We start from the raw sequence: 26,699 nt of genomic DNA on the forward strand, positions 1-26,699 counted from the left end.
GACCCAGGGACAGTTACCCACCTCAAGCACACATAATAGTCTTTGTGCTACCATCAACAATATGGGGCTGCCAGGTAAGCAGGAAGACAAATGCAGGCGGAAATCCAGGCCAGAGCTACCGCTGTATATAAATCCACTCATTTTGTGTACCAAGCTGCCTAAATATTAACAGAGAAGCCAGCTAGGTCTGGCCCATTTAGTACATTTAGGTACCTGGCCAATTTTAGTTAACTGGCTGGGTGGGGAAGCAAGGCTTGAATGCCATTTAATAAAAAATGTTCCCTGTCGTGTTCAAGTATCAATATTCTGGTAACCCTCCTACCAGTTACAACTAATTAAAGAAAAGGGTAAAAGTGGTAGGTAAACACCTTTTAGTCTCAAAGATCCTCCCAATAGTTACTTACAAAGGCTAAGACGTGAAACTTCAGGGAACCCCTGGCAGGCACTACCTTAAAGAGGACAGACAGAACCTCTCTGAGGACACAGCCATCACTTACTCTAAGCCTGTCAAAAATGCAAACTTGAATCAAACTGAAAGCAAACAGACAAACCCAGATCTGGGGACCTTCTAAAAAACTGGCCATCGACAGTCTCAAAAAATGTTAAGATCAGAACAGAGGCTAGGACAATGGGCAGAGACCTCGGAGCTGTCACCACCATCAAGGTTTAGCACCAGCTGCATGCTTGGGGCACACCTGTGCTTTGTTTTCCACAAAAACACTCCATATGGTAACATGATTATTTTATTATACACTTTATAAAAAGTCCAAACACACACATACCCTCCTGTTATGATCAGGAAGGGGGCTCACATCTTTAATGTAGACTGCCCATCTTCTGAAGTAGGCCATATATTTGTTTTTACACAAGATACTTCTCTCCCCTAAAATATTTACAACCCAATTACACGCACGCGCACGCACACACACACACACACACACAAAATGACCTGTAAAGGGTATATAAAGACAAATGAAATTTTCTTGCTCTTGTTATAGTACAATCACTTAAGATGTCTAACATACCATAAATGTAAGAAGGGGAAAAAAAAAATCACCTTAATTAAGGAATGGAATGTTTATGTTACCTGCAACTAGCAGCAGGCATATTCGTTGTCATTGGCACCTACTCTAAATTTACTGGTTTGTAGGGACATGAGCACATGAAACAGTGAGACAACATGTGCCAGGCATTGCTTGTACTTGTTTCCAGAAGGCACATGTTTCCTGCACTCTTTAATAACTAAAGACAAGTTACAGGAAAACTTAGCATTTAGATTCTGCCCACTTTGAGGTATTAAATGCCTAAGGAAAATATTAGTTATGTCCAAGTAGCATGCAATAGAAATATTTTTAAACCAACATGGTTAAGTGTTAAGATTTTAGAAATCAAAATATTTATTCACATCATTTTTAACTAAAGTGAAAGGTAATAAATCTTCTGTGGTAATGATTTAAGTGCAAGTGATACTGGCTTTCTTTCACATTCTTGTCCTTCATTCATAGAAAAGGCAGATCAGTTGTTCTTGAACAAGTCAATGCAGCTCTGCAGGAGGGAGACATTGTTCTGAAAGAAAGATAAAAGGTAGACCAATGAATCTCTGGAGTCCAGACCTCCTACATATCTCTAAGAATTCAAATCAAAACCACTGACAAGCTTTTCACAAGAAATTTTTTTTAAAGCCAGTGCAAAACTGGGTTGGTCCTTTTCTTCATTAAATCACAACTGAACCTCAACCTACAACCTGCACCCTCTCCTTCTGAGGGTCTAAGACTGCAGCCTGGAGAGGCTCAGAGCTCCACCCAGGTTTGTTCTCAAATGCAGTCACACTAATTTTGCTTATTGTGACTTAACCTAAATGCTATTTAAGATTTGTGTTTTGAAGTTGAAGGCCTTGAGAAGACCAGATAAAAAGGTGCTAATTATAAGATTATAAATGATAAATATCCATACAGAACTTAGCACGAATACCGTTACAAAATTCTCTTTAAAGGAATTGAGAAAACTCAGAACACCCAGAACATTATGGGTACGATTCACGTATACATGACACTCTAAAACCCCAGATGAAAAAGTCGTAAGACAATAGGACTTGGACTTAATCAAAAAGTAAATGTTGTAGTCAAAATAAGTTCTAAGTACATATGTATGTTCAAAGTCTTTCTGCATAAACCAATGTTGATTGGTCAGTGACAGTTCTCTCCTACAGCAGCTTCCTGCTGATCCTGCTGCCCTGGGCCAGACAGCACTTCTAGGCTCCCATGCACTATACTGCAGGAGCCATGCCCAAAAACTGAGTGAATTGGTCTGTGCACCAAAAAGTCCTTAAAGTTCCTTAGTTTTAGTATGTACCCAACACTGAAGACCATTTTTCTCCATCTTTTCTGTACCAAATTAAGCTACACACATTAAATATAGAAAGTTCTCCCTTTCTAAATAAGAAATCGGTATTAGAAGACACTAATATGCTCTTCTCAAAAGCAATATTTCATCATTATCTTACAGAATTTTAGTTTGCAGCAGAAAAAAATATTCCAACAAGTAACTCCCACCTATGTCACAGGAGATTAAAACCACAAAGGAAACCCCATCTGCCCAATGACATTGATATGGTGAACTGGGAAATAACTTGGGAAGGGGGAAACCTAAAGTTTCTGGCTTAATTTGAAGGAAAACACTCACCCTGGCATGCTTTATTTCCAGTTCAGACATTTCAATTAGATTCTTTCTAAATGCTGCCACTCTCTTTCGTTTGAAATTGATTAGTTCTAGAAAAGAAAGTTTACCAATAAAAGCTGAACAATTCTTAGGCTTAACCCCAAATATCATTCTTGCATATAATCTCCAGAGGCAAACAAGTTAAGACCCATTCATCACTATGTTCTACAGAATAGTGTACTTTTAAAAAATATAATATACCCAAGTTTACATCTTTAATAAAGAGTATAAAAATCTAACACAGGGACAAATCTTAGGCAAGAACGACAGGCCTAAATTGTGCATTCAACTTTGCTTTGTTGCTTTTCTTTAATTTGAATTTGTCAGGGCTACAAAACTCTGGCCTGTATAATAACCTAAGATTTCAACTCAGTAGTTTCAAAGTCTGTTCTTTTCCTTATAAATCTTTCCTTTTTGCTGACACATCCGAGGGCCGCTGAGAATTGCCAAGCAGTGAGACCCCATTCCCCAAAGAGAAGACTACAATTTAAACTCCTGTTGTGAAAATGAAACACTATCTCCCAGATAAAGTCAAGACATATTCCCCTACTCTGGACTAGGGTAAGACAAGAAACTCCAGGCTATGGACTTGGATTTGGGTTGCCACCATGGACTCATGATTTCTGAACAGTGAGTTACACACCCCTCTATTCCCTCAAGGTCCTAGAAGCAGACATACCCCAGGAGGAATGAGCAGAGCACTCACATCTTGTCACAATTCTGTTAAGTAAACAGAATGTGGGCTTCTGGAAGAAATGGTGATTTCCAGGGCTAAGGAAGGACAGAAAACCTCTCTAGTCTGTTCAAAACACTGGGGGATATATCATAAGCACACACCAACCTAAAGGTGCTTCTAGAGTACAATAATGAATTTAAGAACTATTTTCAAAAATAGAAACCCACGACTCTAATAATGACAAGGAATGGAATGTGGGAAAGAAGGGAAGGCTTGCGCTTAAAGGGTAATGATGCCAAGGGCTTGGAAAGAGAATGCTAGAACTGGGGAAGGGGAATCACCTCTCCACAACCATCACAGTAAAGGCTGGCTAGGGCAAGAATCAACACAGACTAAAATTTAGGGAGAAGGTATGAGATGAAGGGCAGGCTATTGGCAAGGTCTTAAATTATTTCCCCATACATTGTTGATTAGTGACATGGGGGAAAAAAAACTCACTACCCAGTGGAGAAACTGGGCAACACCTTGATTGGGTAATCAAATTTAACACCACAAATAAGAGGAAAATGGAACAGAACATGCCTTCAGATATGACACCTGAGAGACACATTACTCATTACTCTGCTGGAAATGCATGACTACAACCTATCCATGAGAGAACAGCGCATCCAAAAATGAGGAATACTATTTGAAGAGAAACTGTGGTCCCCAAGAAGCGTTCCTTTCAAATTAGAGACACAAGAGCTATGGAAACCTAATGGGAACCCTATATGGGAGAATGTTATTGGGATAAACAAAATGAGACTATAGAGAACAGGCTGGAAATGTATTGTACCAAAGTTTACCAAAATCAGTAACTGTTTAGGGATAAAAGAATGATACATACAGCTTAACTTCAAGGGGTTGGAAAAAAAAAAAAAAAAACAACCCATGCCATGCATTTATAAATACATACGTGGCACCATGAGTGCATATACAAGTGATGAAACAGAAAAGGAAACTGGACAGCTAAGGGATTCGAATAAAGAATGCATGGGTGTTCTCAGCACTATCTGCGCAACTGTTCTCTGTAAGTTTAAAATTATTAACTAAAAAGCAAAAAGTAAAGAATAGCCCTGTTCAACCTTCTTTCGCAGATTCAGAAAGCTGTTCAAATTTCTGGCAGCATTCCTGCTGATGTGACTCAGCCAACTTGACATCTTTGCTTTTCAACCGGGCCTTATCCAAGGCTTTATTTGAGTTCTCATAGTCTGTGAGGGCTTTGGTGCGTCTATATAAGAGATCCTGAGAAGAAAATTAACAGATATGAATGGTAGTTAAACTTATCCTGGAAAACCGTCAGAGAACAAAACAGGAAGACTAAATATCTAAACTACTCTATTAAAAAGCAAACGATGAAACAAGGCCCAAGTACCACGGAGTCAATGCACTGCCTGAAATGTCAGAAGGCAACAATCTAGTTCACTTCTATTTCCCCCTTCCATTATGAGATTTTTTTTTTTTTTAAAATATCAAGATTAGCCTGGGAACAGCAATCCTCACTGCACTGTTGAGAGCTTTTTGGAATTCTTTATATGGACCAAAACAAAGACAAAACAAAACCCCAACAACTGAAATCTATAAGGACTAAGTCATTTCCATGATTCAATCATGGAAAGCAGTTTCAGAAAATTAATCACCTTATACCAAAAGCAAAGCTGGCCATGTCAAATGATGCTGCTAGAATGCAACTGGGCAGTGAGGCAGAAAAAAACACTCTACTAACCCCAACAGCCACAAGCCCATGTCTGGAATCTGTCAGAGGATTTCATCTGAAATAAAGACTATTTGCAGTCTTCAACAAAGTACAAGTTACCTCCGTATTTAAAGTAAATATGGGAGTTTGACATACAAGTTACGTGTTTCTGTGTACACTCAAAAAACTTGTGCATCATCAGCTCTCAATTCCATTACAGTACAAAATAAGAAATATAGTCTAAAGCACATTTAAAAAAAATACCCAAATAGAAGACTAATAAGGAAACAGACCAAAATGACAAATTAATTAAAGATGAAAACTATGCGGAAAATAATGAATTTCTACTTCCTAATGACATCTCTAACTTCATGTGGCCTGATTATATACATTTCATAGAAAAGTAATTTAAAGATTCCTGTTCAGGGCAGTGTTATGCCCTGCAAATGCAGGTTTCATCCCCAAAGGTCATCCTGCTTACCACTTCGTCTTGTTTTTGGTAAATAATGGTTATAGACTCAAAAACTGCAATTCAATAAAAACACACAAACCCTATCTTTTTTTTCCCCTCAGAAATAGTCCTTTAGGAACGTATTCCATTACACCCGTTTACAATAAAGTCAAATTCCCCAAATAAGTATCTGTCCACTTAGCACCGCCCCTACTGATGATACAAACTAGAGAAACAATGCCACAAAAACGTATGTTACTATAGAAAGCTTTCAGTCTGAAAACGGAACCACAGGCTATGAAATGGAGATTCTCATGCACATGCCCTCAAAAGAATGGAACCTAAAATCTAAAGGACTTGTTTACAAATGTCCAATTTATAGGCGACCCAGAAGAGACAGACTTATCTTCTGATTGATCAGATCACTCACTCACTTCTTGGTACAAACATCCTCAAGCCAATGATTGTACTCATCAGATTCTGGCTGGATGTCCCTCTCTTCACACTCCTAAACACAAGCCCAGGCCAAACCCTTAAACGCACGTGCCCATAGCTGATAGCATGTGTTTCGGGCACTGCAATTCCTTTGCTATTCCAGAATCAACTCAATTTCTGGTCAAACTGGTCTCAGTTTACCTCTTTATTCATTTATTCAATCAGAGTTTGTTATACAAACAATCCTGATAAATTCCTATCTTCTTTAATTTTTGACAAAAAGAAGTCCTCTCTAACATGAGACCTCTTCTGGGTCACAGCAAGGTGGTCTTGCCATTACTCCAGCAAGTTATAACGACTCCTGCCTTACCTTAGCAGCCTCTATGTTGAGCATATAGTATCGGAGAAGCTCTGTCAGCTTTAAGTCTTCATCTGAGGAGACTCGACTTTCTACTTTCTATTTAAAAAGAAGTAAAGGTCACCATCATCTAAGCAGAAATCTACAGATTAAATATTATGAAGACCAATATAAAAATGCTTACCCTAAGTTTTTCAAATAGCTCAGCAACCTTCAATAGGTACCTGAAAATATACACGTGATTTTAGTTTAAGGTCTTAAAATCATGTATGAAATAGGACCTTACAGGACCAGAAGACATGAATGAGTGAATGCAGGAGACCTAGCCTTTGGTGCTTTAGAATTATCAAAGCAATACTTCATCATCAATTGGCCCAACCTAGTAGAGATGATGGTAACAGAAAAGAGCACATTTACGTAAAGTGCTACACCTGCGGCTATCAGCCTCTCTTGGTAGCTAAGCCCCCCATTCACCTTGCCATGCAGTGTCCCAAGATGGTCTTTAACCAATGTCAAAGCTATGTTAACCAAGGACAGATTCTAGTGAGCTGTCAGAGCTGTCACTGTGGGTGTCTCAAAGACATAAACATGCTATTTAAATGAAAATAAAAATCTTTAAATTAAATCAATAAAATAAAGGCTTTGACAACAGCTATCCTGTTTGGTACAGAAGTGCCCCCTGATTACCCTACAAACACCTTAAATGTTTCTATGTTCAGAGGGTGTGCAAGATTTGAGTGCTGGAGACTATTATCTAGTCTTGATGAGCTGATACTCAAAAGTAGAAGTGAAACTATACAGTCATTCCTCATTATACCACCCAGGAATTTTCAATTAAGGGAGAAAGGAAATGCTTTTCCAACAAAAACCTACTTTTTGATGACTGTTGGCTCTTCTAAAGCCAGGCTATGCAGGCAGGCTGCAGTGTGGATATAGTCATCTGCAACATCTGCAGAAACAAGGACAGCCCTTTTTATATGAACAGAGCTAGCACATTAACAAAGCTAAGTGGCTGGTGGGTGAATGGTATTTACTTTTATGAGATCGAGTCATTTTGTCAGCTTTTGCACATGAATCCTTGATCCTATTATAATAGTTAATGAGGAAATTCTTCTCTTGCTCAAAGAAGTCATCTACTTCCTAAAAGAGGAAAAAAGAAATTTAAGAAGCCAAACTTTTAAAAATATGAATGTATTTTGTATTTGTATTAGAAGGAACATTAAGGAAATAAAATAAGTTCATGCATAAGAACTTTAACCTCTATGGACCAGGGAAACCCAAGCTGACAAGATAGCATTTCATATCCAAGATTGCAGAACTCAAGTGCTGTCAGGAAACGTCAACAGAGAAAACCATTTTCAAGAACCATTCAACAGTGTCCAGGAAAACTCTGGTATTCTCTGACATCCAGCAATCCTGGCAGATAAGTGATTCTGCCTGGTAGGCTGCAACCTAACGGTGGATACCCACATATGTGCATATGGGTGGGGGGTATACTTGGTGGGTGCCAGTCAGGGATGGATATACAGGTGGGTACAGGACAGCCCCATACACCTTAAGAAAGCACCAAGGAGAAATTACCCTCCAGTTTCCAAATTTCTGACAATGCCCTCTACTCAGGAGCACCTGTATTCTGGGCTCCTTGCTCAAGCCCTCAGCAAGTGGCAAAATCAGACACAAGATGGTAACTCACTTAAAAAGTGGCTGGGGGCTGAGAAGTGAGGAATTATCACCTATGAGGGTAATGAAACACTTGTATAGTAATTTAGTCTTTTAAAACAACTCTGTCCAACGGAAATAGGTAAGCCACATGTGCTATTTAGAAATTTTCCAGTAGCCACATGAAAAAGTGAAACTACTTTTAGTATCTTTACATTCTTTTCTTCACATCAGATCCTTAACATTTTACACATAAATAAAACTGAAAATCTGGTGTGGCTTGGACTACCAAAATGGACACTGTAGTTCTGAAGAATGGCATGAAATATTAATCTTCCCAGGGCGCGATCCTGGAGACCCGGGATCGAGTCCTACATCGGGCTCCCGGTGCATGGAGCCTGCTTCTCCCTCTGCCTGTGTCTCTGCCTGCCTCTCTCTCTCTCTCTCTCTCTCTCTCTCTCTCTATCATAAATAAATAAATTAAAAAATTAAAAAAAATTTAAAAAAATTGAGTAATCACTCTATTCACAGAAAAGGAGAAAACGAAGAATTAAAATTAAGTGTGAGAATGTTATCCCCTTCTCTTAAAAAACAAAAACAGGGATCCCTGGGTGGCGCAGCGGTTTAGCGCCTGCCTTTGGCCCAGGGCGCGATCCTGGAGACCCGGGATCGAATCCCATGTCGGGCTCCCGGTACATGGAGTCTGCTTCTCCCTCTGCCTATGTCTCCGCCTCTCTCTCAATGTGTGACTATCATAAATAAATAAAAAATTAAAAATAAAATAAAATAAAAAATTAAAACAAAAACAAAAACTAACCACAGGGTATTTGAAGCATGTAAGTGAAAATTCAAGGAATAGATAATAACTAAAATTTGGAAAATTTATATTTCTGTGAAGTTTTAATACCATATTTCACAAACATCTCTTGTGAAGAAATAAAAAAGCCACGTATTCACATGAAGTCAAAAGTTTCCTATAACAGCTAAAAGCCCTTACCTTAACTCCAGAAAAAAGGACCTCATCCGCACTTTTCACCACACTTTTGAAAAAGCCACCAAACATCTCTTTGGTATTTTTCCGCCTAACACTTAGCTGAAAAAAAGACATAATAATAATACTAAAAAAAATCCCCAAAGAACAGTTTATGGTACGCATGTTTCTCTAAATACCTTAAGCCCGAAGTACCTTCCAAGTGATACTGTCTACTACCATACGCACACACATGAGATACCTTTAATTTAGCCACCAGGTCTAAAATACAAATAAACAAGAGTGCCTGGGTGGCTCAGTCAGTTAAGCATCTACCTTTAGCTCAGGTCATGATCCTGGGATACTGGGATCGAGCCCCACATTTTGGCTCTCTGCTCAGTGGGGAGTCTACTACTCTCTCTGCTCCTTCTTCCCCCCATGCTCATGCCAACTCAAATAAACAAAATTAAAAAACAAAACAGAAAAAACACCCCATACTACAACAAAACAAAACAAAACTACAAATCAACAGCAAAACCTAAGCACAGTCCTAATTCTAAAAGCACGGATCTAAAGGTATTTTGGAAAAATAGTTGGCACCAAGTCTCAGTGGCTTTTTAAAAAAAAATCTTTTAAAGTAGGCTCTACACCCAACATGGTGCTTGAACTCAGATGCCAAGATCAAGAGTTGCATGCTCTTCCAACTGAGCCAGCCAGGCGTGTCTTAGTGGTCTTTAAAACCTTGGCTGAATTATTTTACTGTCCTATGCTGTTCATTGAACTTCATGGGTTAGAAGATACTGAGGAATTTTTTTTTTTAAATAAGAGCTTGCCTTGGGACGTCTGGGGGGCTCAGCAGTTAAGCGTTTGCCTTCAGCTCAGGGCATGATCCTGGAGTCCCACATCGGGCTCCCTGCATGGAGACTGCTTCTCCCTCTGCCTAGGTCTCTGCCTTTGTCTCTCATGAATAAATAAAATTAAAAAATATATATAAATAAGAGCTTGCCTCAAACATAATCTTAAAAACATTAAAAAAGAAAAAAAGGCAAAACCCCTCCCACTAAACAGGTAACCAGGAAGAAAACAAATGTGACCTGAAATTCCTCTTAATCCCAAAACTGGGTTGCTTGGGTGGCTTAGTCGGTTGGGGATCTGATTTCAGCTCAGGTCATGATCTCAGGGTCCCAACACTGCACACCCACCTCAGGCTCCCTGCTCAATGGAGATTCTGTATTCCCTCTGTCCCTCTTCTTGCTCTTTCCCCCTCTCAATAGTCTTTAAAAACAAACAAAAATCCCTAAATCAACGGAGAGCAAAAAACTGGTCCTTAGAAAGGAGTCCTTAGAAAGGAAAACAAGTAAAAATCTTTAAGCAGCATTTTATAAAAAGGTCTTAAAATGTATCTATGGGGGAGATGGAAACAGTATCTAAAAAAGGATTCCATTTGCCATTAAAAAATTCAGTTATTTTAAAAGTCAATTTTCCAGAAAATGTATCAGGCCATCAAGTATGTATTTTTATTTATTTTAAGAAAATCTCTAAAAAAATAAAAAAATAATAAAACTTTATTATTAGCACCCAATGTGGGGCTCAAACTCAGGACCCCAAGATCCAGAGTTGCATGTTCTTCCAACTGAGCTGAGCAAGCCAGGGACCCCTCAAGCATATTTTTAAAAAACAGTCATGGAGGGGGTGGTTACCTGGGTGGCCCAGTTGGTTAAGCACCCACATCCAGCTCTTGATTTCAGCACAGGTCATGATCTCAGGGTTGTGGGATCGAACCCAGCATCATGATCTGTGCTAGGATGGGAGTCTGCTTGGAATTCTCTCCTCCTGCCTATGCCCCACCACCCTCCATAAGGGAAAAAAGGAAAAAACTACAGTCATGTACATTTTCACTGGATCATGAAAATGGAACAAAAATGCCTTACATCCTGATCATATTCCAGGAACACATGGAAGTTGCGATCTTTACTGAGAACAGGGTGAGAAGAGAGCCGCTGCAGGAAGACTTCATGGGAAGATACAGTCTTCTTAAAGACCGCAAGATACTCACTGGAAAAGAAGCACACAAGGCCATCAGCTGGCACCACTTGACTAAATGACCAGTATTGGTCCAGGTTATCACCACCGTTCTGCTCATGCCACTAAGCAAAACCCCTGAACCAGACCAAAACATTTTGGTATAACCTTTTGTCTAATTAGTAACAAGGCATCTGCCATTTGGGAGCCTGTGGAATAAATCAAAAATAGGGAAATAGTAGTATTATAATTGGAGTTCAGAGAGCAAGTCTAAAAGCTCAAGCCTACATGCGATTATTGCTAGTATTTAGCAGCCACAGAACATTGGTTTCTGTAGAACAATGAAAATCCCTTTGTCCTGCAGTCACATACACAGCACTGAAGTCTATTAAGGCTTGTAATTAACAGACATTATTAAAGTGACTTTATCTCAATCTAGGCATTGAAAATCACTCAACTTCTCAATGGTAGGACTTCAGTCTGTTGCATTCAGTACCTTATCCTCAGAACAGGCCAATCAGGTACTACAGCATTTTACAGGATGACTTAGTACCTGGAGGCATGTGAACACTGGCTCTACACAATATGGAAGTGGGGCGCAGCACAGAGAACAACTGCTGCGATGGATACCACGCTGATGGTAGAAGGGGAGGGAGGCAAGATAAAGAAGTACAAGGCAAATTTCCTAAGCAACTTTAATGCAAATCTCCAACTGGGATACATTTTTGTTTGAAATAATTATAACCCAATTAAAATATGCTTCCTAGGGACCTGGACTTCTTTCAAATCATCACTATGATTATTATTCAGAATGCTTCTTTGTGACAGCATCATTGCAATCTAGTTTCAGCTATACTCCTGGTAACCAAACTTCACAGAATAAGCCTTTGTACATTATCAGCAGCCTGAAGAGTTCTTTATCTATAAAGACACAAAGGCTTACTTCTTCACTATGACAGACCAGCATTCCATAACAAGTATGGTCCACATGGGGGAAAACAATCAGTCTATGCAGTATCAGTAGCCACCGGGGAATTAACATCTGAAGTAAAACTGCAAAATACAGTTCTACAAGAAAGCACTAAGCAACTAGTTAACTGCCATAATTTAAGAAACTGCCAGGCTTTCCTGATTTCTGTACACATCACTACTTGTTCTCAAAAGATACAGCCTCATCAAGAAAACCCACTTACGCTTCCAGCTCTTGCTTCATCTTAGCGAATTCTTCTTTGGTCATAGATCCTTCACCCTCTCCCAACTTCTGCATTTTTTCTCGAGGGCCATCGAAGTCAGGCTTTGTAGGAGCAGGTGGGATCTGTAGGAGAGGCAGGTTAACTCGCGAGCATTCCTGCCCCAGCAACCATCTTCCACTCAGTGCCAGTGTATAAGGAGGCAGCCGCCAGCCCAGTGGACTAACAAGTCAACCTCTGTTTTTCTCTTAACTTTATCCCTTTTGGCCATTTAAAAGAAGTCTCCACACAACTGGGCACTCAGATTATAATCATTTGTTCAGGTCACCCATTATGGAGGATTTTAAGGGGATAACAGCGTTTTTAGCCTGGTCAATGTCAGTTACATATATACATATAGGTTTTATATATTATATATTAAAATATTATACATTAAAATAAATTAAATACTAATAATCAAAATCATTAAAATATTATATAATTATATATTAAGACTACATAGTAATACACATGTTTCATATACTATATATCAAAATATATAATATATAAAACAATCAGTGCTAAAATGAAATCGAAGCACCATCAAAATTTGTCTCTGCACACGAAGGTAATTTTTAATTCCAGACGATAATCAAAAGATTCCAATTTTAAGTGAACACAGTATTCTCAAACACAATCTTTAATACTACTCTTTTGTACTTTTGTCAGCACGACTGCTTCCTTTACTCCTTGAGCAGACTACAACACTTTTAATAAATCTATTGTACACCATCACCACTACTATTGTTTCCACAGAAATCAATTCTACTTGACGCCTGAGGTAAAGTACCAGAGAAATATCAAACCCAAAGGTAGAGAAGATTCAAACTATGAAACCATTTAGCCTCTTATATTGTACAGGTTGTAAGACTATGTGCTTCACCTCACAGCTATAACCCAATTCTTATGTGTTTCAGCCTTTACTAACAGCACATGCCCTAGCTGGTAGATAAAATCAGACAGTTTTCACAATCTATTATAAAAAATGTTTTGGTAAAAGTCTGTTTAACCAAAATGAATAATAAGGTAGAAGAAACTGGCTTGAGTACTTATTTGATTTTCCAACATACACTTACAATAAGCCCAGCATAGTCTGCAGTTTCAATAAGAGTGTCATGTAGCCACACAAAGTCTTCATGTTGCCTTGTAACAGAAAACTCTGGGCTCTGAAACGTGGGCAGCGTGGTCTGTAAAGAATAGAGTTAAGAAGTTAACTGGTAACCACCACTTTTTGATAAAGTGGTTTGGGTTTCCTGGGCTGCCCTATGGGAACACTCTGCATAACAAAACATTTCAGTGAGACCCAGTAAAGAACAAAGCAACACATGATCTCCCCACTAAAAGTCATCACAAAAGATTCAACATGTTCTTTTAAAGAATTCTTTTCACAAAACTACCTCTCAGTCAACTCAGGCAGATACAATCACGTAGCTAATCAAGCCACCAAGGCATTAAGAGAGGATCTTACAGATAGCAGGTCCATATGCTGGAGATGGCACGTAACCCAAAAGCTTTGTATAGCATCAAACTGCCTAATTCAAATTGTGCCTCAGTCATTTATTTTACTTAAACCTGAGGATAATGCACTATCATCACAAGGTTATTATAAAGAGAAAATTAATCTTTTTTTAAGATTTTATTCTTAGGAGATAGCGAGCGAGCAGCAGAGACACAGGCAGAGGGAAAAGCAGGTTCCCTGTGGGGAGCCGAATACCAGAATCAATCCCAGGACCCCCAGATCATGATCTGAGCAGAGGCTCAACCACTGAATCACCCAGGTGCCCTACAAAGAGAAAATTAAATCCATGCAAACCTTTGTAACAATGTCTGGCATAAGACAAAGATTCAATACATTTAAATTACATTTATTCTCCACATTTTTCAAATTGGCATATTGCCTTCCTCAAAAATGTCAATTTGTGTATGGGATACTTCGGTGGCTCATTGGGGGAATCTACTGGAGATTCTGTCCCCCTGCTAGTGCTCTCTTTATCTGAAATAAATAAAATCTCTAATAAACTTTGGAGGGACGTCTAGGTGGCTCAGCGTCAGGTTAAAGTGTCTGCCTTTGGCTCAGGGCGTGGTTCCAGAGTCATGGGATCAAGTCCTGAATCGGGCTCTGCTTCCCCCTCTGCCTAGATCTCTGCCTCTCTCTTTCTGGGTCTCTCATGAATAAATAAATAAAATCTTTTAAAAAACTGTGGATAAAGAACAAAGCGTTTTGAATCACAAAAAACAGGAGGGGGCAAAGGCCAGTAACTTACTAAATATGTGGGAAAAAGCAAGCACTTCTCACTCATGCAAATAAAAACAAAGGTGGAAGATTTCAGCTGTGCAGGTAGGTGGCTCTACACATCACTATGCCTAGTTTGTTTCCTCATGGAGAAGAGTATATATAAGCCACACAAACATCAGCAATACTCACAGCCCTAAGGCTTCACAACAGTAGAAAATGCTGAAGCAAGAGCTTATCTGATGCTCACTACAAGCCAAGATGAAGATGAGGGCTGTTCTCACTCAGCAGTAGTGCCATACTGCAAACAAGCAGCAACCATTTCATTCAAGACATCTCTTCTTGCCCACTATGAATCATAAAGTTGCAGTGTAGCATTGCTTTAATTATTGAAGTCATTCTGTCACTTACCTTGGTGTGCACTGTAAATTTGACCTTATCTCTCTCACTGAGTGCATCAGGTATGTCAATCTGAAGTGAGGGATCAACATTCAGGTCCACAGATACAGATCTCAGCTGAAATACATTTTTTGGCTATTAGTCTCAATTTTACTGTAGTGTTAAACCACATGATTCTATGTCTATGTGAAAAATATATTTAACCAAACAAATACTTCAACTAAGGTGGCTTAGAGCCAGAATGAAATCTTAAACTTCTCACATAAATGCCCCAACTACAAAGAATATTCAAGAAGCATTACCAGAGAGGACACCACTGAAAGAAGTCAGAGAAGACAGAACAGTCATGTGGTATGGGATTCTGGAGAAGAAAAACCAGCTCAAGAAAACCAATTTATATTCAGGAATTGTTTCAAAGAGAGAAAACTAGACACAAGGTGTGGATTATAAAAACAAAGGCCTCAAAATTAGGAGAATCCCATTGTGGTGACACAGGAGGACAAGTGTGAACACTGCCCTGAAAGCAAAAGCAACTTTGTGATTTGGTAATTCAGAGGAAAAGAATACCCAGTTTCTTTTTGCCAGTTTAAGTATTTTGGAAGAACTAGACTATTTGGGGGGGAAGGAGTGTTAAAACGATTTTCCTACTAAATTTAAAATATGATAAAATTTCCTAATTCTTAAAGCATATAAGCTGATGGTCACTCTGAAGATCTGACACACAGCATGACAGTATGCAGAACAAGCAGCTCATCTTCCTCTCACCCAACTAGTAAGTAAGTGTCACAACTCTCTACATTACTGAACCTAGAGAATGCCAAGTGAAGACTGGCATTAACAGGATTACAGAACAGGAAATATGAAAGTATTTCCCTTTGGATTCTTTGCTTCAAACTTAGAAGCTCAACACCAAGGTTTAACTTCTGAAACTAGAGTATCTGGTTCAATCAGGTCTTATAAACATATTCATATACAAAAAAATGGATTACTGCTCTATCTTGGAAGTAGTCAGTACTCTCCTTTTCCTGAGAGCACTGCAACTCAACTTTAAATTGCAAAAACCACTCAGCCCTAGAACAATAACTCTCCTCTAATAAGCCTCAAAGAATAAAGGATAAGTAATTCTTATTCAAAGAAAGACTTCAGGTATTAATAGGACCACAGCATACTTAACAGTCCCTGACATCTGAATCTCAATACACCTTCTAAATGGATTCTTGATGACTCCCATGAAATATTTGCTTGTTTGGCTTAATTTTCACATGTCCGTTTATGAAACCTCTGCAGAGATAAAGCCTCAAGGTCAGGGATACTTAATTTTAGCACATCTGTGACTCTAGCACGGACATATTTCTGATAAAAGCTTCCTTCCTTCTGTTCATTTCCTATTAGGCAAATACGTGTTGGAAAGAAAACACCTCAAAATACTCACAAAATTTTTAAAAAAGTACACACAAAATTTGATTGCAGAGAATACTGACCATCCCACCTATCTTATGTTTGTACTCTGTAGACCAGAAAATAAAGTAGGCCAGATGTAAAAGAGGCAAGAGACACTGCTGGAAAGACAGGGTAGCCCATGGGACCGGTCAAAGGTGCATTTAAACAACTGCTGTTGGGATGCCTGGGTGGCTCAGCGGTTGAGCACCTGCCTTTGGCCCAGGGCGTGATCCTGGAGTCCTGGGATCGAGTCCCACGTCGGGCTCCCAGCATGGAGCCTGCTTCTCCCTCTGCCCGTGTCTCTGCCTCTCTCTCTGTCTCTTATGAATAAATAAAATCTTAAAAAAAAAAAAAAAACCTGTTTCCTAAGATTCATGAAGAATCCCAAAGAAGTCACAAATACTGGTTCCTAGCCAGCTCTCAATTTCTGAACACACTGACGATCCCATTTTAGCTCACTACAAGTGAAGCCTACAAACTCCACACAAACTTTTTGAGTTAGGATTGAAGAGAACCCAAGAGGAATGTAATCTAGTAAAAATGGGGTTCAATTAAGCACCACAGTCAAAACTGCAATGGACTTTCCCAACTGCTTTTTGTTCCACTCAAATTATTCTGGTTTCCTCTCTTCCCATACTCTCAACCATAGAGGTAAAATCCCAGACTATTTATTACTACCTTCCTTTCTTGTCAGCATAGAAGTATCATTTTTTTTTTTGCAGTGAAGACAAACAGCGAAAACTACCAGAGGTTTCAAGGCTTTCCACCATAGCAGGATATCAAGCATCCAAGCTTCACCAGCCAAGTAATCATTTTTGCCAGGACACATCACCCTAGAAAGGGATTCAAACAAAAACCCAACCACCTGATATGATAGTCTTAGCCAAACACACACACAAAACAAAAAACACCAAACAAACAAACAAAAAAAAAACACCCAGACAATACATTAAATCTGCATTTGAGCCTTAAAGAACTGTTGTCTGAAAAAAAGATTCTAGCATAATTCTAAGCATCGAGGCCATCACCAACTCAAGAGGTCCCCCCACCCATTAAATGAACTTTCTTGTATTGAGGAAGCATAGAACTCTCCAGATAATAAAGCAGATACATCATTAAGGAGTAAAAAGTTCTGAAATGTTCAAAGTTCCTAAGTCAGCATTGTATCCTAACTCCAGAAGCACAAGTATGATTAAAAGGTCAGCATTCCTTCTTCTGCATAGTCAACAAAACACTCCACAGCCCCATGCCACAGTACTTGCTAAATAAACCACCAAGATGGAAGGTATAAGGAGATGGCATCTCTCCATAAACTTTCCCCCATTCACCCACCTCCACCCCCTACTCTAAATAAGTATTGAGAGTACTGCTTAGCAATGCAGGCCAACACTGTCAGTCTTTGACTTGAGCCACAGATATCAAAATACCTAGAATGGCTGTTTAAATCAGCAAGGAAGCAGACTTCAGAACTATCTGACCTAGGCATTATTTTTTGTTTCCCAGTTCCCTTAGGTACCTGAGAATGGAATTTAAAATGTATCTACTCTCAAACAATGTAGTTTTAAAACTTTCTTTTGAAAAAAAAAAAAAAGAAAGAAAGAAAGAAAGAAAACTTTCTTTTGTAGGTTTCTACTGCATCACATATCCAAAGTTACAGATAGGAGTTTCCGCCCCCAAAGTACTTCCCTACCAGATTCTTTTTTTTTTTAAACCAGATTAATTCTTACAATTAGGATTACAATAATCTTTATGAGAAGGGTAAACAAGCACTGTTCCATTTAGAATGCAAATTTTAGCTGTTTTTTTAAAAATCGGAATGCCTGGTAAAAGAACCTGGAAAGGAAAAAAACTGATTCAGAATCCCTGTGCATTCCCTCACCTGCTCATCACCTTTAGAGCTGGGGTGATGAGCCTGACACTGCTACAGGACAATTCTCCAGAGTCCTGAGATGCTAAGGACTACTTTTGGTCCAAATCTTACTTACGATTCACCCTGGTACAAAATACCACCATCTATCTGCAAAGCTCCTTCCTCAAATGGTTTAATGGCTTACAGATGGCAAAGGGTACCTATGTGACTGGACAACACAGAAAGCTGGATTCTGAAATTCAGAACCCACAGGGCGAATAGGAGAAAATACCTACAGAAGGTATAATAAAGGTTAGGGGGACTACAGATTCCAGTATACATTAGCGCCATACAACCAAAACGACAAGACAACACAATGGGAAAAAATTATCTCCCAGTAACTGTTCTGCTAGAATGGGGGCTAGCTGAACAGCCATTTACATGAAACTCTGTTGGGGGCAGGGAATGGGCTAAATAAACGATGAGTATTAAGGGAAGGCACTTGTGAGGAGCACTGGGTGTTATTCTAATCGATGAATCACTAAATTCTACTCCTGAAACAAAAGTTACACTTTATGTTAACTAACTACAATTTAAAAAAAACTTGAAAATAAATAAAACCTGTTTTGCACACAGGAAGAAGTTGAATATGCTAGCATATGTGACATGTATCAGGGAGACCTGTATCAGGGAGAGGGTCAATATGACCCATCACTCATGAATGATCTTTTAGCAGCATGGAGCCAATACAGAGGCAAGAAGCCTGCCTTGTAAACTAGATTTTAATTTTAATCATGAGAACCAAGAAACAGGCTATTTCAGCTAGAAAAGTATGCATACCTTGACTAACCCAATACTCAGTAGTGAGGAAATAAAAAAATGCTCAGCTACAGACTTATTCTAGATTTGCATTAGTTCCAAAAACAAGACTCACATGGATCATACTTATAGATGCTTTGCTACTGTTTCAATTCATTCATAAGAAGTACTGTATTAAATTCTATTACCATACCCTCCTTGAAAGCCCTCTTTAAGATTCAAGTATTACTACTCCCAAGTGTTTGTTACTGTTTTCTTCCATCCTGAAGGGTAACCAAAACCTGCTTATTATCCGTGTTCAGTTCCAGCTTTTTATCATAGCACTGGCGCATGAAAAACAATTCAACCAACTGTAAGCAATGTATAAGCACTGCTTTTACAGATACTTGTCTTCATCTCCTGTCTCCCTCCCCCACCAAGTGGATCTCCTCTTCCTGTAACTCAGGGCTGCCAATATTAGTCCTCAAAAATAAAGGAATCGAAGACTTCTGGAAAATTTCAGTCTATGAACACAGGTAAGAAGTATGGAAGTTAGTCAAATGCTTTAAAAAGTAGATAAAGGGCCGCAGCAAGTGATCAGATTTCCACCACTCATCTTGGTGAGATGGGACCCAGAGGGACCCCATCCCTACTGACACCAACCATTCTAACCAGTAGTCTACCAACACACAAGCTGTCCACGGTAGAACACCGCAAACTGCAGGGCATTTGGAGGCTACGTAGCCCCGAGTTCCTAGAACAGGAACCAAGGCTTGGAGAAGGTCAGTACAGTGCACTCAGCGAATGGATAAACTGAATCATCACTTCACAAAGCTGCAACCCTATGAACAAGTCAAATTCCAACAAGGAATCAGAGATTAAATTGAAATACTGGTGTAAATACATTCATTTCAAGAAACCCACCTATGTGCCAGATACCTGAATTATTTTTCAAATTAGTTCACAGAGCAAATGGGTTGAACTGTATGATCTGTAATGATCTTCTAGCAGAGTCTACTCAGAAGCAATACACCAATGCTGCAGAGGAGCACCAACAAATCCATTCAAAGCTCAAGTCCTCTGCCTCCCCACCAAGGCTGGGTCCAGCAGTTCCCAGGTCTATCAAGTCTAGGGCCCTCTGATACACACCTGACATTCTATACTTTAGTCCTGTTGATGAGGGTGTTTAGAAACATCCATTACCCAATCCTCAAGATCTTACTTTATGATCAACCCAAGATGAAATGGACATAGGTTCAAAAAAAAAAATTTACTTTCGCCACCAATGAAGATGGTTCAACATGGGCAGAGCTGAGTTAAGCTCGTGTCATCTAAATTTGAGATACAAATGCTAGCATACAAAGAGAAGGCAAAGGCAGCCTGTTTCATGGTTGGATTTCTGCTTTGAGTCAGAAGTAAAGCACATTTCCCAGATCGTTCAGATGTAAAGTTTACAATACCTTATTTACCAGCTCCGTGTTTCCATCCGCGTAATGTTTAAGCTTTGTAGTGCTCTCCACGATAGGTCAAGCAAAAGCCTTGGAAACTGGGGACATCTGCATTTGTACTCTTCACGATTTACAGACTAGAATGAAAACTTACAGGCCTGCCCCCCTTCCCCCCAAACAAGTAAATCATAAACTCTTCAGGCAGAAAATGTACACCACAGGTTAACATAAGCACCTATCTTGAGAAAATTACCCTCTCTCTCTCCAGACCACAAGTAGTACCTTAAAAGGTTACACCAAATGTGAAAGGAAAAGCAGGAGGGATCAAGCCAAACACCCAATTTCTTGGGACACTTGGGTGGATCAGCGGTTGTGTCTGCCTTTGGCTCAGGGCACGATCCTGGAGTCCCGGGATCGAGTCCCACACTGAATGGATGGTTGGATGGATGAGTGAATTATATTTGCCTGAGCAACACTGAAGTCTAATAGTTCTGCTGTAAATCTCAGTCTGCTTTGTGTGTATATATCTTTTAGGTATTTTTATTTAAGGAATATGATCCACTGATAGGCTTTAAAAAACAATAAGAAGGTTCAACTAATAAAAATGGAAGGATAGGAATGTAAAGTGGAAAATTCTATTAACAGGAGTCATGTTATTTGATCGTGTTCTCCCGTCACTCTAGTATATTTTAAACGCTGTATGTAGAGATTTTGAAAATGAAACTAATTTCTGTAAAGTTTAATTCTTTTACCAAAATCATGTTGTCCTTAACAATTTCATTATAGATCTATCCTTTACATGTTTAATGAGGATTATATATTGTTGTAAAGATAATTTTTGTATAGAATGGCAAAAGACCATGATCTTGCATGTATGTTAAGCATTCTTGAGGCCATCTTTGTCTGAAAGGAAATAAAACAGTGCTGATAAATGTTAAATGACCAAGAAAAAAAATCTATTCATTTAATAATAAAAAAAATCTTCAGAAAAAAAAAGACAAAATTTTTTTAAAAGACTATTTATTTATTCATGAGACACAGAGACAGAGAGAGAGGCACAGACACAAGCAGAGTGAGAAGCAGGCTCCATGCAGGGAGCCTGACGTGGGTCTCCAAGATCACACCCTGGGCTGAAGGCGGTGCTAAACGGCTGAGCCACCCAAACCGCTGGCTGCCCAAAAGACCCAATTTCTAAAGGGAAGGAAGTCCAGTCCTTTCTCTGTTCCTTAACTACAAGTTACACAATCCCCCCCTCCATGTATTTATGGTTTGCATTTGCGGTATGAAACCGCAGACGAATTCCACATCCCTCTTTTAGGGGGAAGATCTCTTAAGAGTAATCATTGGCCAATCATAAATAGGTGTTAAGAGATGAAGAAGCAGCTTTTTAGAAAGCTAGATCATGCAGAGAAATTTCAATTTATACTTGTGAGGGGCAGCCCCGGTAGCGCAGCGGTTTAGCGACGCCTGCAGCCCAGGGCGTGATCCTGGACACCTGACGACGCCTGCAGCCAGGCGTGATCCTGGACACCCTGATCGAGTCCCACGTCGGGCTCTCTGCATGCAGCCTGCTTCTCCCTCTGCCTGTGTCTCTGCCTCTCTGAATAAATAAAATCTTTTTTTAAAAATTTTATACTTGTGAGAAGTTTGCCACGTTCACAGGAGACAAGATGTCCTACAGCGGTCTTCTTACGGTTTCAAAGACTGCAGGCAGAATTTTATAAAGCTCTAAAATACTTTCCTCAAAAAAACTGGGTTCATTACAAGTTAGGTTGCTTCCTTAAATACTACCTAACTGTCATGAGCCTTTCACCATAGCCACTTGAAGCATGGAGTGCTAACCACCTACTGAACTACTCGTCTAATTTCCTCAAGCATTCAAGCCCCGACAAAGCAAAGATTTTACACAAGTTCTACCCACAGCACACTTCTCTGTGAGCTTGCATCCGGGTCCACAATGCTCTGAGAGCAAGTGCTGTGTCAGAGCCTTTGCAGTCTCAGGTTTCCAAAGTGGTATTGAACTCCACCATGGTAAACACACAGCTGACCTCATAACCTTCAATTGTCCAGAACCTGCTAAGAAAACCATATTTTACCATCTTTTGGTAAATATGGTTCCTCAAAACTGAGGAGAAAACTAATTCCAAACACGGTCAACAATGCTTGTTTCATACAGCATATTATTTCCTTAGGATTAATCAATCCTAAATCTGACAAAATTTGAAATGGGTTTACTAATAATTAGCCTCTGGGACATGACCTAACCCACACACACCATATCATCTTAGGGAGAAAAATTAACAAGTGATTCTCAATTAAGGGACACTTGACAATGCACAATTTTACTCACTACTGGAGGGAAGGGAGCAATCACCTAGTAGAGGCCAGCAATACTGCTGAATACACTACAATGCACAGGACAGTTCAGAACAAAAAATTATCGAGCCCCAAATGTCCACAGTTCTTTAAGCTGAGAAACACTGCTTTACACTAAAGCTCTATATTAGATGTTTAGGTCTCACCAAATGAGAATTCAATCTCAAAATCTAGATAATTCTCCCTTGGCCATTTCTTTTCATAGCCAAAAAACTTGAGCAGATTATGACCTACTAAACTAGAATTCACAAATAAGGATAAGACATGATGTACAAGTTACTGATCCAGAACTAAGGTCTGGGAGGCTCTGATTAAGTCCTACTTCTGGAGCATAGAAAATTAAGGGAAAAATGAAGTCAACCATTTACGTATTAACTTCAAGTCCACAAAAATTAGTAAATGCGGACTTGCTATATATCATTAAAAGTTCAAGACCGTTCCTTTTTGTAACACAAATTCTAAGTCACTCTTCACCAAAGCTGAGAGTAGGGTCTCTACAACTTCCACACCAGCTAAACACACACACACACACACACACACACACACACACACACACACACACACAGCACCTGGGAGGCACAGTTACACATCTGACTCTTGGTTTTAGCTCAGGTCATCATCACAGGGTCCTGGGATCAAGCCCCACACTGGGCACCACACTCAGGGTGGAGTCGGCCTGAGATTCTATCCCTCCTTCCCTTCCCCGTCTAAGATAAATAAAACTTTTAAATAAGTAAAAAAATAAAAAATAAAAATAAAAAAACAACTACCTGCAAGCTAGAGCAGCACCATAAACATTAATGACTGGCTGAGGAGACACCATCCACCCAAAGTCCACAAAACCAACTAGTGAAAAGGTCAAGCTGTAATAGCGGTAGTGGGGAGGGGTATCACCATGCACAGCTTTTCTTAGGTGTTAAAACTTAACCACTCCAGCAGCAATTTAAGATTAAAAAAAAAGTGGAGAAGCAATCAGGACCTACATTCAATTTACCATAGGTTTGCTAAACTAGCAGGAAAGAGATTCGTCACCTTAGAAAGATATACAATGAATCTGTTAGTAGAAACTCAAACATGCTGCCCACCTATTTTAAGGACTTCGCAAAAAGGCGGCCCAGGTTAACTATCTCGGCAGGAACAACTTTCTGCATAATCTTCGATTGTATTCCCCTACCCACAAAAAAATCCAGATAAATACAATCTTTCCTCTCAGTAGAGGAGTTAAAAAAAACAATCATGTATCTTTTCTCCCAAACTGCTTTCTGGGAAAAGAGATATATCCTTACACCCTCAACTAATGGATATAACTAAACGGAAGTATCAGGCTACCAGATACAAACCAATATGCCTTTTAGTTTTGCTAAACAAGCAGAAAAGAGTACTTACTACTCAAGCATTCAAAATACTTGATTATGTTCCCTACTTTATTAGTGAATCTAAACTCCATGAACCCCCATCCTCATGTAAATCCCTAAGTAATTAGGGGGGAAAGTTTATATGTAAGACATTTTTTTTGTAAAAATATAAAATAATTCAGTTGATTAACAAAGCTATATAATGGAAATAGTTTGCCTAAGATTTGACTTCCTGTTATTACACATTTGTCCCAAACTCCCTTTTGCTGAAGAGTGAAAACCACCTAGACTTGATCCACAGCACAGAGCTACTAGCATCAGATACAAGAAAGCAAAATGAAGCCAAGAGTTAGAGTAGTAGGGATCCCTGGGTGGCGCAGTGGTTTAGCGCCTGCCTTTGGCCCAGGGCGCGATCCTGGAGACCCAGGATCGAATCCCACGTCAGGCTCCTTGTGCATGGAGCCTGCTTCTCCCTCTGCCTATGTCTCTGCCTCTCTCTCTCATTCTGTGTGACTATCGTAAATAAATAAAAAAAAAAAAAAAAGAGTTAGAGTAGTATTTTATTAGGCTTCATTATTTCCCAATTTCTGTAACTTAAAAAAAATAATCCTTTCCTGTATCCACTAAAACAGAAGGAAATAGCCTTTACAATCCTTCAATTCTGTTGGGAGCATCACAGTGGTAGGAAAGTTATTTTAAAAGCCAGCTACAGGGGGTCCCTAGGGGGGCTCAGCGGTTTAGCGCCTGCTTTGGCCTGGGCGCGATCCTGGGGTCCCTGGATCGAGTCCCGCGTCGGGCTCCCGGCATGGAGCTCTATCATAAATAAATAAAAATAAATATTAAAAAAAAAAAAAAAGAAAGCCAGCTACAATATACTGTAGTAACAAAACAGTTAAGTCCTTTTAAATAGCTGTATGAAACAGATTCCGGATCAAGAGGAGAGGTTACCAGGTGGGGAAAAAAATATCGCTGTCCAAAATCCCTGAATTTCTATAGAGAAAACTACAGAACGCTACAAAGAATCATGATCTCGAGTTTCCACTTCTAGTTTGGTCAAAAACAAAAAGCAGAAAACACTACTTCAGCTTGGGGTGTTTAGATCTCCTTCGCACATAAAGTCGCATTTCCAGAACGCAGCACGGATACTCTTGTTGGAAGGATCCCGCTGGCCGCTGGCCGGGTTACCTGCGGCACCCACTACACGTGCGGCGGATCAAAGGTCGCTTTCAACCTCCGAGTAGATGTGACTAAAATGCCTTCCAGATTACTCGCATTTGAGAACGCTCTGTATTCTTAAGATTTTTTTCATTTTCTGTCAGGAACACTTCCCTGGTGATGATTTTGCACCTAACGTGGCTCGTACCCACCTCTATCAACCAATGAAAGTAGAGACCTCTCCTAATCGTTAACCGGCTATAGTAACCTAAGCTCACGCCTCAAGATTTAAGGGGCGTGCGGGCAGCTTACGTAAGCAGTTTTCAGAAGGAAAAAAATAGTCCAAATATTCGAGCACCTACTAAAAAAGGGCAGAATTCCCGCAGTGACGCATTTGGTGCTGATAAAGTTCTAAAGATGTTAACATGCTTCAGATTTGACTTGAGGTAATTTCCCCAGTATCTGGGCCAACAAGAGCTTCGGGGGGGGGGGGCACAGCTCGAAGGCGAAGCAACCAAAAGCTGCCATATACTGCACGTCAAGCGGGTTTCAGATTCCCCGCCCAGTCTTTACAAAGCCGGAGGAGTTTTCACAACTTTCTACGTGAGGGCACGTCCTCGAGCCCCCCGAGAGAAGCTCCGGAGACTCAGCCGCGCGCCCTCGTTAGCCGGATCCCCGGCCGGTCCCGCGACGCTGTTTCTCGCCTCGGGTCTGCGGCCCTCGAAGAGAAGGGAGCAAAGGGCGCGCGGGGTCCGGGGAACGGCTCTCGTGGGGGCCCAGGGCGGCACGACAGCCCCCGAGGCACGGGGGGGGGGGAGGCGAGGCTCCAGGAGGTCGGCAGGGCCTCCCGTCCTGGAGCGTGAGGGCGAGGAGGGCCTCACCTTGCTGCGATCCTCCTCTTGTTGCTGCAGCAACTCGGGAACCGCGGCCATGGCGACGCGGGCCTCGAGCGGGGGCAGCCTGGCTGTGCGAGGAAAGAAGAGGCTGGGCCGCCGCCGCCTCCGGAGAGCCTCACGGGGGCGGCCGCGGCCCCGCCTCCGCCAGCCTCCCTGCCCGGTGGCAGCAGGAGGCCTCCGGACTCCGCCACCATCCCAGCAGCCCCGGGAAAGGCCAGCAGCGCGCGCCACGTGCTCCCCCAGAGCGGCCTCCCCCGTCCCCGCAGCCGTCCATCTTGGAGCCGGGCAAAAAAAAAAAAGCTATGCGTGGCCTACCCTCGCTCCGGGCCACGCGGAAACCGCCGTCCGCAGGGCCGCGAGAAGGACTCGGAGCAAGGAGCACTCCAGCAGCAAGGCGCCTCTCAAGAAAGCCCGCGCTCTCGTGCGGGGGAATTTATCACTCAGCCAGAGTCCAAGATGGCGACGGGCTGTGACGTAAAGAAGATCTCGTGAGAGAG

General features: G+C 40.5%; 1 protein-coding gene and 1 non-coding gene across 5 annotated transcripts; both read right to left on the bottom strand.

Annotated features, from left to right (window-relative positions):
- Nucleotides 1-727: 727 nt before the first annotated feature.
- Nucleotides 728-26,666, bottom strand: SNX5 (sorting nexin 5). Of its 4 annotated transcripts, none has more exons than XM_055344158.1 (14): nucleotides 26,518-26,650; nucleotides 26,188-26,270; nucleotides 14,898-15,002; nucleotides 13,330-13,440; nucleotides 12,218-12,339; nucleotides 10,934-11,057; nucleotides 9,030-9,125; nucleotides 7,408-7,513; nucleotides 7,247-7,322; nucleotides 6,558-6,597; nucleotides 6,386-6,472; nucleotides 4,519-4,678; nucleotides 2,683-2,768; nucleotides 728-1,566 (listed from the first exon to the last, which is right to left on the bottom strand). In XM_055344158.1, the coding sequence occupies exons 2-14, from the start codon at nucleotides 26,236-26,238 to the stop codon at nucleotides 1,516-1,518; spliced, it is 1,215 nt and encodes a 404-aa protein (XP_055200133.1). In that variant the 5' UTR covers nucleotides 26,239-26,270; nucleotides 26,518-26,650; the 3' UTR covers nucleotides 728-1,515. The 4 variants fall into 4 exon arrangements, with proteins under 4 accessions (XP_055200133.1, XP_055200142.1, XP_055200116.1 ...); XM_055344167.1 differs by having other exon boundaries at nucleotides 26,188-26,266; nucleotides 26,518-26,623; XM_055344141.1 differs by lacking the exon at nucleotides 26,188-26,270 and having other exon boundaries at nucleotides 26,518-26,666.
- LOC129498857 (small nucleolar RNA SNORD17) lies at nucleotides 19,566-19,802 on the bottom strand. The gene has a single exon (XR_008662220.1). It is a non-coding gene; the product is annotated as a small nucleolar RNA SNORD17 (small nucleolar RNA).
- Nucleotides 26,667-26,699: the final 33 nt, after the last annotated feature.

This window comes from Nyctereutes procyonoides, unplaced genomic scaffold (assembly GCF_905146905.1).
Source record: "Nyctereutes procyonoides isolate TBG_1078 unplaced genomic scaffold, NYPRO_anot_genome, whole genome shotgun sequence".
In the NCBI taxonomy this organism is placed as follows: Eukaryota; Metazoa; Chordata; class Mammalia; order Carnivora; family Canidae; genus Nyctereutes; species Nyctereutes procyonoides.